The 12,164-nt window shown below is 40.1% G+C and overlaps 1 protein-coding gene across 1 annotated transcript in view; it reads right to left on the reverse strand.

The window, feature by feature from the left end:
• Positions 1-6,407: 6,407 nt before the first annotated feature.
• cemip2 (cell migration inducing hyaluronidase 2) overlaps positions 6,408-12,164 on the reverse strand; it is a 35,055-nt gene continuing 29,298 nt past the window's right edge. Inside the window, exons 17-24 of the mRNA XM_005729370.1 lie at positions 10,890-11,105; positions 10,586-10,797; positions 10,241-10,423; positions 9,821-10,040; positions 9,636-9,737; positions 9,374-9,519; positions 8,266-8,372; positions 6,408-8,180 (exon numbers count right to left, since the gene is read on the reverse strand). Of these exons, the coding sequence (XP_005729427.1) occupies positions 7,981-8,180; positions 8,266-8,372; positions 9,374-9,519; positions 9,636-9,737; positions 9,821-10,040; positions 10,241-10,423; positions 10,586-10,797; positions 10,890-11,105 (1,386 nt within the window). The 3' untranslated portion in view covers positions 6,408-7,980. The remainder of the gene's footprint in view (positions 8,181-8,265; positions 8,373-9,373; positions 9,520-9,635; positions 9,738-9,820; positions 10,041-10,240; positions 10,424-10,585; positions 10,798-10,889; positions 11,106-12,164) is intronic.

Below are 12,164 nucleotides of genomic sequence, written 5' to 3' on the forward strand. Positions count from 1 at the left end.
TATCATGGCCTGTCTGCAACAATGCAGCGGTGAGACTGTAAAGTGGCTTATCCAATTTTGGTCTGTCACATCAGGTACAAACCGGTGCTGATCTGAGCGTCGTTCATCTCCACACTGCGTTATCGTGCAACCACGCACACCTGCTGCATACAAACGTCCCTGATCACCTCTTTAGGCTTTGGACTTTTAACGAACGACACAGAGAGACAGATCCGAGCAAAACAGTGCATGAACAAGACAAAACAATTAAGAGAGGCGTAGCATCTTAGACAATGGTTCCTGATAACAGCGTGCAATTTGTAATCAATTACCTGACGGTGAGTAACAGTGAGTGGGTGGTTCTACCCTACAAGCTTGTTATCACAAATTCTCCATGTAATGCACAAATAAGAAGAGACAGTAATTGTAGAAAAAGGAGCTGGGCGATGAGGAGGAGTTTGTGGAGGAGGGCGATGAACAGTGAAGACTGTCAGAGAAGAAAGCGAGGGAATAAAGCAGACATTTAAAGCTGTTTACCACTGTGACCTTAAGCTGTGATACTAAAGAGTGTTTCGCATTAGCTGACGGTTTAATGATGATCTAACTTTATTGGAAACAATGTCAGTCTTATAACTATTACTTTTATTGCTCTCCTTTTAAGAAAGAAAAGAGAAAATGATTTTTTTTTAAAAACTGATTCAAAGCAAGAAAGTGGATAAAACAGACACATAATTAGCTAAAACATGTCCTATGTCAGTGTGACTTTAATCAAAGGCAATAATGCATGGCGTCTCACATGTGGCTGAGGAGCAAGGACACTGCAGACAATTAACCAGCAATGTGCAAGAGCAGAAAATAGTCTCAACTGAAAACACACAAAATCTATTTCTAATCATCAGGGGTGTTGATACTGTTGAGCCTGGCTGAGGGCATGACTCCGCTGGCACAAAAGAAAAAGTCACACAATCCAAAATCCAATCCGTGCATTCAATTATGTCACGTATTGAGCTGCTCAGATGAAAAGGTTATCAGGTAGAGGTTTTTTTAAGAAACCAACGGAACCCTTTTTTTTAAGCTGGGTTCTGGGACTTAGATATAATCAGTATTTGGACTGCAACACAATTTTTTCTCATTTTGCCTCTGCACACCCCCCGCAGTGGATATTAAACCAAACAATCAAGATGTGATTGAAGTGTGATTGAAGTAACAAAGGTACCGCATTAATTGTTTAGAAGTTACAACCAGTTTCAGTGCTCCAAGAATTAAAGCTGAAAGTCTGCACTTCAGTCCCATCTTGACTGTTTGATTTATCTTTTACTTATTTAAATGTTATTTCCACTGCAGTAGTATAGAGACACAACATTGGAGTTTGTGAGTTATGGCTGATGTAAACACAGTATACTGATTAGCATAAGAATGATACCTCAATGCAGTTTTACCCGCATGCATCCAGCCTGCTCACTATTCAATAGCAAGTGTTCTGCAGACACGAGCTGTTCTCTTTTTCATAGCTCTGGAGATGCATTTTTGCACTCAATAGCTTTTAAAGTATTCCCTCCTTCCTGAGTTCCAGTAAATGTAAGTAGTGATGAATTTATTAGCTCAAAGAAATGAATAGCTTAGCTTCACTCGACTAAAGTGAAGCTGCTGCACTTTACAGACTAAAATGCTTGAGTTGAAGGCAAGTTGACTTCTTTTAGGTTCTTGAAGGTCTTTCACCTCCATCCATCCATCCATCCATCCTCATCCGCTTTATCCGAGGCCGGGTCGCGGGGGCAGCAGCCTAAGCAAAGAGGCCCAGACCTCCCTCTCCCCAGCCACCTCCTCCAGCTTATCCGGGGGAACACCAAGGCGTTCCCACCTCTTTCACCTCTTAACCAAAATGTTTAAATTTTTTTATTACAGCTGATTACCAGGTGTTATTCCTGAAATACTTTTATGTTGGATGTCAGAGCTGGGAGTGTCGTCACTGAAAAGTAATCTAGGATTAGGAAGTCGGGATAGGTGTAGCTTTTCCAACTAGTTTTCCAGCTGGTGTTTCAGCTGAAGATTCCAAAAGGAAATTTGGGGTTTGGGGTGACCCTTCCTGACGATTATGAGAGTTGTTAAGATCAAACATGTCGAATGGTTTAATCGCCTGGGAAGCGATGTTCAAACCATTAAAAGATGTCAGGTTGCATTTAATTCAAACACCTTAGACCACTATAACCTGGATGACTGAGAACCTACATATAGCCTCTACAGACATTTTACCCTGTCATCTCCCACAATTTCTAGATCCATTTGTGTGAGCATGGAACAACAGACTTAATGTTTGGCCAGTCAAAGCATACCAAGAGTTGGTAAGCTACCAAGACAAGTGATTATCTTGGCTTGGTACACTTTGTGTCTTCAACAGACCAGTTGCACAGGACGAATTAGTGAGTGACTTCTAAAGCCATGATCATCCTTTTGTGATGATGTGCCAAATAGTTTTGGCATCATAGTTGCTTTCAGCAAAGGCACAAAACTAATTCAGTACAAAGCCCAGTGTTTGAGACTAGACAGTTTCCACAATTTTCTTTAATAGTTAAATAAAAGTTACATTTTAAAAGTTACGTTTAATCAAATTAAAGCATCTTCTAATCTTTGTTACAAACATAGAGGGTTTTCTTTTTCTGAGGTAACACACAGCAAAGAGTCAGCATTAGGAAGTTTGGCTTTAAAAACCCCATGCTGAGTTTTAGCATTTAGTCATCTCACGGCCTGGTTTGTATCCCCAACAAAGAGTCACATATTAGCTGAGTGAAAGATTAAAATACAGAATAAGCACTCTTGACAATGAATAACTGCATCATAATCCTTTTTTTATTGCATTTCTCAGTGCGTGATTAGCCTGTGTCCTGCTGCGTGGAAAGTACACGGCATATTTTCTAGCAATAGCTCAGACTGGGACACGGGTATAACTGTCATACCCATGGCTCTTCATCTGCAGGTAGATAAGGTTAATTCACTGTCTAATGGTCCTGGGAACTGATGAACCATTTGATGTTAAAGGGTAATTGCCTATGTCTGAGTGGTGTTGTGTGTGTGGCGGGGAAAACCAGGGGACTTTGTGTGTCGAGATAGAGAGAGCATCGCCCTCAGAAGCGTGGATGTGTCAACATACTGTCGGAGAAGATTACAGGCATCATTAAAATATTCACTCTGTGACCTTAAAGCGATGCTTCCCACCTCCGCTTGGAATAATCAGTACATACCGAAGTTTCTATACTGCCTGGATTACTACAGTTCGGTGTTCTGTGCCCCGTGTGGTCTATCATTACGCTTCATCTGGTGTCACCTGGCACCTGAAAACCAGCATTACTTTCATGGCAGGCCTCATGTCATCACAAGTTGTCCACCACGACTTGCCTGTGTAAGAACACCAAGCGGCGAGCAAACCAAGGCCAAACATGTCATCAAAAGCTCCCATTGATCCCAACCTGTGTGTCTTTCTGTGGCACTTTGCTGGTGTTACTGTGACATTAAGCAGACAGGAGATTTACATTACTCTTCAGGGCTGCGAGGACAAGGGGAGAATGGTTGTCATGGAAACGGACCCCTACATGGATGTCAGAATTGTTTAATTATTCAGGACCGCCATCACCGAGCATCAGCAGGGAACCGCTGAAGCGACTGAATGGTGAGGCTGAAAAATGATGTATCATGTGCGGTAGTTGCGGGAATCCAAATAAACTTACCTCGAATACACGATACTGTTGCTGTAATGAAGTCTCCAGTGTGGACTCAAGGAGCATAATGTGGTCTCTGCACACACAAATTGTTTCCATGCAAATGTGTGCGTGGAAGCGGTCCTTTCGAAAAAGAGGAGTCATGATAGATTTCAAGCTGAATTGATCGATTTGATTATAGATTTGCCGAGACAGTGTGTCAAATACTGACATCCTGTCAGGTTCCACTGATGTCACAGAGACACAGAAGTGTCTTTTGGTAATGATGCCTTGATGAAAGCACTGGACACCGATAAGTAGAGGCAGAGGTGACAGAAGTGACACGTTTGTCAGCCAGGAGAGCAAAGTTTTGTGTACCGTTTGGCGACTACGTGTTTTGCACTTCAGTTTTCTTTTTACTCACTTTTAACTTTTAGATTTCACTTTGATAGATGGTTTATAAATAAATAAAATACCTGGTTAGGTATTAAAAACTACTCATTAAAGGTTTAGGGAAATATTGCGGTTTCAGTATGCTCTGTACCGTAACCCTGGAAATTAAATAAACAATGAGTCTACTTTCAATGCAAAGGGTGTTTTACAACAGTCTCAGTATTACCATGAAGGCAGTTTATCACTGCACAGATGCAGGGCAGGGAACCTTGTAATTCATCTTTCAGACACTTATGGCTTTGTCTGAATCTCTGGGAATCAGACAACAAAAGTTTATTTTCTTACTCTTCAGTGAACTTTTTGGTACTCCTATGATTCTCTATACCTCCACTAAAAATAATTTCTGTCTGGATACAAATCTAAATGCAGAAAGTGCATACTTTGTAAAATGTTATACCAGAAGCTCACAGTGCGTGCGAATACACATTTTATGGCACAGCAATAAACTGTCATTTCCAAAGCAATATAAAGCAAAGCCAGTTAAAGCTAGCTTTCTACCTAATCATGAAATATGATGATTGAATAACGTTGAATCATAAAATTACTACTGTACAGTAATAATTTTACGATTTCTGGCAAGACGAAACCTTGCCAGAAATTGTGTGCACGGTTCTGCACTGCTCGTGAGCTGAAGCATTACACATCATCAAGTGTTTCATGCAATCCTTCTCTTTAAGCTCTTAAATTTAGGTTAGTTTGTCAAATTAATGTTGAGCCTCTGAAACAGTGCATCATTGCATTGTACAAGAATCATTGTAATTCCCAAACAGTTCATGCTGAATTAAAGCTTTAAAACAACAAGTATTAAGCAATAATTAAGTCTTATTAACACAACAACAAATGTCATTGTCCGATAAATTGTGGACCTTACTTTAAATTGTGGTCAGCTTAAAAACCACATGATGAAATGTGGAGAAATGTTGACAGTAAGTTATTACTTCATCTTTATGCCAGTGCTGTTAAAAAAGGCGTCTAACATCAGGAATTTCATCACATCCACACAGTCGCCCTAAAAATGGAATTCATTTTTATGCATTTCAGTTTCAGCTTTAGTTGTATTTGAAACTAATCTTATATGTATGTGTATGTGTTGCCATGGATATACCATTCTCATGCAAACAATATACAGTACAACACTAAAGGCTGCCGCCCACACTCCAGTACACACAAGTCTTTAGTGACATATTTTTAGCCTTGGCATTTTTTTCTCTAAATGTATTTGCACAGTTCAATGGCTTCCCTATTACATAATTAAAACTCAGCTTTAAGTAATGTGCAATTCATCCATGCAACACTGGAACAATATGTTCACAGATCGCAGACTTGATGGAAATATTTTGCTCGCCTGCGCTTACAATCAGTGTCAGAAAGTTTAAATGTATCCAGACCAACCAAGGACAGAGCTAGTGAGAAACACTGAGAAAGATGCAGCTTTTATTCCACCAGCGATTATTTTTTTCCTCCTTATAGCAGATGCCTGGGTGTTAAAGAGAGCTGCTGTCCTATTGTGCATCAGTTTGCCTGCAAACTGTGCCACTCTGTCCTCGCTCGTATTCAAATCAGTGTGAAGTGTGTGGGAGCACTTCACGGTCAGAGACCATTTTATGGACAAGCAAACTCACTATCCGAGCCATATGGTGGGGCTGCGCTCTGTTGGGACTGATCCATATTTCTTTAGGCTGTTAAGTTTTTTGATGCTTTCCTTTTCATTACGAGCGCACACAGAAACAATCGCTGGGATATCACAATGCAAGCGCACCGAATCCATAAAGTTTAACAGCTACATGGGTTGCTGTTTCCCCTCTCCTGCTCTACCAAAGCTACTTCTCGCGGATGTCCAATTCATAATGTTCTCATGCATAATGTACATCAGTAAAAGCAGCTGCTTTGCTTCATCATGCCATGTGCTTTTACTGTACATCTAATAGTGCGGGATCTCCTGAGGCTCATTAAAACCGACAGCGTTCCTCTGACTTGGTAACTTTCAGGCTACAGATGATTGGGGATTCTTTAAGTATATTAAAAGCTACTGTATTTAAAAAGTAAGTAAAATATTATTCCTGGAAAAAGAGTTTGTAATTTCAAACTTATTTTCAGCATACTGAATGTCAAAATGCAGAGTTAAAGGCGAGAATCCTAAAGTCCTAAAAACAAAAACAAAGAGAGACAAACAAATAACACTAGGCTACCCCCAAGTGGTGACGCTGTATAACAGATGCAAAGTCCTGGACCACAGAGCAACAAGAGAGAGGCCACCCGTTAGCTACTGAAGCAACCAACATGTGACTTTAAAACAAAACAACTTTATTTGTTTGGCAATTTCATGACAAATTGCAGGAAAGATGTTTTTTCCTAATCTTTTATCAATTAATAAGAAACAAAAACAAATAAAATACACACATTAATGGGAGTCTACTTTCCATTACATGTACAGTTCAATTTCTTATTTACAAAGTTCACCCCTAATCTTAAGAAGAAAAACAAAACAAACAACTCACTTGTGCATCGATGAATCTTCAACTTAAGGAAAAGGCAAAGGGACTGAACCCATCTCTCGGTCTTTTGCTCTTTTTAACAGTAGAGTGGTTAAAAGGCAGCGAGGTCATCCCTTCACCTTACATGATCAGACATTTACTCACACAGTCACAACTACTCATCATCGCTCAGTGGGGGAGCCCTGCTCACGGTAAAGATTAAAATAGTCTCAAAATAAAGCCGTGTAACCTTTACAGCTAAAATATGATACTTTTACTGTCACTGCTGTACAGCACGGATACAAACTAAGAAAGAAAAAAGGAAACGGCAACCTAGAGCTATATGTTACCATACTGTTGTGGCAATAATGCACATGAATGAGGCAGATGAAAGGTAAAACATTCATTTCTGTTTGAGAAGACAAAACAAAAAATAGAGGAAAAGTATTTGTGGCCAACACGTGCCACACCATCACTGTTAAAAGACAAATACAAACATGAGGAGGGGGGGGAAAAGTAAGTCTGTAAAGAAATCCATAAAAAGGTGCTTAAAGATCTCAGATGTAGAGCTGCACGAGATTCAGAGGTTTTCCAGTTTAAAGAGAATCTATTGCAACATGTCAAATATAAAAGGAGTCGCCTGCACAGAAGTCGGTTATTTTTAAGGGGTTTTTGTACACAAGAAAGGCCAAAAACAGTCAGATTAATTTTACACACAGTATTATTATGCATCTACATGATTATTTCGATAGAATATGGCTTGTTATGGTTATGTTTTAAAGGAGATTTGCAGTATTAATCACCAATGCGACTAAACCACATTAACAACGGTTTTTGGCTTAATACTGCCATTCACATCTCAGAGGCAATGACATTTGTTTTTATCACTTCCTTCGACCTGAGCACATCAAATCCATCTTATTTCGCTTTCACGTCAAATCAAAGTCATTTATTCTCATAATTACATTTTGATCTGTGTATGCAATGAATTGGGTTCTGTGTTCAGAGTCAATTACTGCACAATAAATAGGACAGGTAGGTAGATCTTGCAGGATTACTTTGGGTTTGTTTCTTCTCCTTTGTTACTGTAAAGCTCCATTACATCACTCTGGCTAGTAAGGCAGGTTGTGTGTATATAAAAAGGAAAGTGCATTGACTTCATGGCCCAAAGGCATACTGACACATACATACACACGCGTACATACACAAAAAAATTCATTCGATTCATAAAAAACCCCACTTTCATTGCTCTTGAAAGCAGTAAACATCTTTGTCATCGTTAATAAATTAAAGGTTCAGCAGTTCACATTCATCAAATGGCTGTGTTTGTGTATCTGTGTGCAACAGCATTACGGCTAGGTAACATGTACAGTTCACATTGGTTATTGTTGTCCTGTGGCTTTTCTCAGAAGCTCTAGGTCTTTGCGTTTTTGAGTTGCAGGTCGCGGACAGCCATACATCTCCAAGCCCAGAGGCAAGTAGCGCTCCTGCAGCCCTAAGACGTCATCGCCTTGTCCAGCCAGTAGTGAAACCCAAAAAGGAGGTGAGGAACTCCCTCGGAAGCCCCAAAGTGCCAGACTCTCTGCGATAAAAGGAGCGGGGGAAAAGGCATGTAAAAGAAATCTAAAATACAGATAGACAGACAGACAAACTAAAGTAGTACTAACCTTTACTATGCAGATCAGGATCTTTGGCCACACCAAGAGAGACCAGATGTGGTGCGATATTGACCAGCTCCCCCGACTGTCCCCGCGTTGCCACGAGGACTATTGACCTGGAGGAAATAAATACTTCTAAAAAAGCCACTCTACAACCATAAGACATATTATAGTGTCATCCAAAAAAAAAAGAAAAAAGGAAAACCACGTTAACCGAAACCAAAACCCACACAAGGAATTATTAAAATACATTTTACTTCCTGAAAACACTCATTTATATTCCTTTTTCCAAAGTTTAAAACACGCACTGAATACAGAGGGAAACATTTTACAAAAAATGCTTTGATCTTAGTAATTTATCACCAAATGAAAAAATAGAATATATAATATTTAGTGACGGTCAAATAAATAATGAAGTCAATATTATGACGAACAATGTCAAAATAGAAACTAAAATTAAAAATGAGTTATGTTGGAAAGCTCATAAAAAACATGTCTAGAACTACATAATTTAATATAAAAGTTCAAATATCTTAAATCAAAAACACTGTATTGTTCCCTAATAGTTCTATGAATTACCTGCTGTGTGATGTTTGGGGGAAACATACAAAACAAAAGCTAATTCAGTTTATTTACACTGCAACAGAAAGCTGAATAATAAATGGACTGGATTATAATGAACTAAACAAAACAGACCATTTATTAAACTACACCTAACCCTTAAAATGTTACAGCTTATTTTCATAGTCTTTTATTAACACTGCACTACAAACTGCATTATCAGTTGTTTGAAGTTAGAGATGAAGAGAAAAGGTTCAAATAAGTCATTAAAAGAGTGATGTCTGTCTGTCAAAGGGGCAAACTTTGGGGAGAGCTATGAGGAGCAATTTAGATTGTGCAGTTTATTCTGTAATTTTTAAAATTCAAGATTTTTTTATTTTGATGAAATCTAGTTACACAAGTGTCTCCGGTGTGGATAATCCCTGTATGAATCCCAGCGATAGGTTTGATTTCCTGTCAACTTTTATTTTTATGGGAATTTTCTATTTATTGTTCATATTTACGAACTTGATTTGTTTTGTGTATGTATTTATTTATCAGTTTTGCCCTGCCTCACCTGTTTGGTATGTCAGTTTTTAGGTATGTTGCCATCTTTTTATCCACTTTACTAAATGAGGTTTTCTTGGTGACTTTTCCAGAGCAGGCATCCACTGAGACCAGGAAAAACCCCGGCTGTGAGAAGGACATGGTGATCTCATTCACCTTGGGGAATTACAGCAAAGAAATTGGATTAAATAAACCCCGTTTTAAATCTGAAGTTTAAAACATGAAGATAAAGTGTTTGGGTGTATTTTTATCTGCCTGGCAGTTTTGCTTACAGTGATAAAGGAGACGTTATCTCCTCGCTGCTGCTCTTTAATGCTGAGAGACTTCACTTGAGTCTGGAGGTAGGAGGTCCATGGCTCACTGGAAAACACAAGCTGAGACAGACGCATGTCGATCAGCGGTAGTAGCTTTGGATTTAATTGACCAAATGAAGAGGTCACTTTAAATGTTAACAAACCTGTTTAGCACCGCAGTCTCTGCAGGGCTGCGTGTTTAGAGCCGGCATAGGCACCACGACTGAGGGAGCCTTGGCATACTTGGGGTAAGCTTTGGCTGTACAGTTACAGGTCTCTTTGGAGGATGTAGTGGCCGTGATCTTCACTCTTTCACAGCCTTTAACAGAACAGTAGCTGTGACCATCACGACCATGCCGGGCCCGAAGGTAGAGCCACAATAAGCTGGGGATGATGAGAAACAATAAACTTTTACAAACTCAGTAGAGTCACAGAGGGATTAAAAAACAAAAAAAACAAAACACAATTGAAATAAAATTGATCTCATTTTTTATTAAAAAACCAAATCTCCTACAGTCATCACATTGCAGTATTTCCAACTGAGAGTTCAAACAAGGAAAAGGAAAAACAATCTTTCATCTCACCCAGCAGTCTGGTCAAAGTAGTACTTCCTCTCCATTGTCTTTTTCTGCAGCTCTGGGAAGGATAACACGGTGCCGTAGTCTGTGATGTCATCAAACGTGTTGCTTTGCCTGTCGTATGTGTCGGACATAATCTGAAAAGTGGTGTCTGACGGATAACAGAGTCCCACCAGCACCCAGTCATCCCTGAGTGAATGAAAGAGCAGTTTGAAAGTGGTTGAAAACATCAGTACACGACCCTTCAATGCAGTGTGTTGCATCCTCACTTGCAGGACATTACAGATATTTCAAGACTTGGACTAGCAGTGGCTGAAGAGGCGAACACACACAGTCATTCTTATTACTCACTTATCAAAGTTAATGAGAGAGAGGACCATTTCTCTGGGCGCAGGCCCACTCCAGTGCAGAGTGTAGCTCTTGCTCATCATCAGGATGGGCTGGTACTGCTGGGACGACGCCCCCTGGCTGTTAATCCCCCTCAGTAACAGAGGAGAATTAGGGTATTCATCTCTGCTGATGGATAAACTCAGGCTAGGGGCTCCTTGGGTCTGGATGTACACCTAGAAGAGAGGAGGATGTTGTGGAATGTAACAATCACTTTTACATCAGAAGGACAGAACAATACTGAGGTGCAGACTCAAGTGCGCTGTACCTGAGAGTAGCGACCGCTGCATATCACTCCATTCCACTTCAGGTTTTTCACACAGCCAGGATGTTGGATCAGGTAGTTGTCTGCTCGGCCAACGTAGGTGTCACTGTAGCCTGTCACTGAGCCGTCCACATCGTGAAAGATGGAGGTTTTGTCACCGTCCAGGTTGTTTTCATCAAACCACTCTCCAGGTTGTCCAAAGAATGCACGAAGATGTACCTGAGGAGTTTATTTGTGTTACTTACTGAGAGGTGATTTTTAATCTAAGTTAAGCAGATACCTGCTTAACTTTCCATCATTTCCATAATGATCTTCTCCATATTCCTGGGACAGCTCACTTACATTTTTTTTATCGAGGTCTGTTTGCACTGCATAAGAACAGGTAATATAACTGCATTATATTTTTTTGGTTTCTTGGCTGTGCATCTTTCAAAGTTTATGTGCCAAACTGAAATCTCCAATCAAGCTACTTGACAAATTAGCCTATTAAAGGTTGCCTTTGGATAAAAAACACTGCACTGTACAATGACCCCACAAGAGGGCGCCAGTGATTTACAACAGTTTCTGCACAGGCCTGATTCTGAAAGATGATTCTGAAAGATGGCTCCTTTATTCTTCTGTGTTCTTTCTGCCTGAAACGACTCCCGATTCTGTTTCTGCCAGGCCTCTGACCCAAACACACTAACAAGTTAAACAAACTCTTTGAAAACACATCAGATCTAAAGGGTAAAAATCTTCATGCTGGACATCAATGCTGATATAGACTGGGTAATGTGTTAGGTAGGAACTAAAGGAAAGTTTGATGGAAATACATCTTAAAAATCGAATTGAAAAAAAAAAAAAAATCATGTAGCAGGCTAGTCCATTTTAACTGCTGCAACTCAAAAGGGTACTCAGTAATTCATATGGTCCCCAGATGCTTGGCTGCATGCCTGAGAAAGTTGGGGCATGCTCCTAATGAGAACACTGATGGTGTCCTGGGGGATCTCCTCCCAAATTTGGACCAGGGCATCACGGAGCTCCTGGAATTTTAGCGAGGCGAGCATGGGAATCAGTCAATGGTTTCAGCTCCTTCATCCTTCAGGAACCACCTGCACACTCTCACCACATGAGGTCGGGAATTGTTGTGCACCAGGAGGAACCCAAGACTCACTGCACCAGCATAGAGTCTGACAACGAGTCCAAGGATTTTATTCTAATACCTAATGGCAGTCAGAGTGCCGTTGTTCAGCCTGTGTGTCCCCTCCAAATGTGCTCAGGGTGAATCTGCTCTCATCT

The sequence above is a fragment of the Pundamilia nyererei genome, unplaced genomic scaffold (genome assembly GCF_000239375.1).
Source record: "Pundamilia nyererei isolate P.nyererei 1_Seehausen unplaced genomic scaffold, PunNye1.0 scaffold00033, whole genome shotgun sequence".
Taxonomy (NCBI): domain Eukaryota; kingdom Metazoa; phylum Chordata; class Actinopteri; order Cichliformes; family Cichlidae; genus Pundamilia; species Pundamilia nyererei.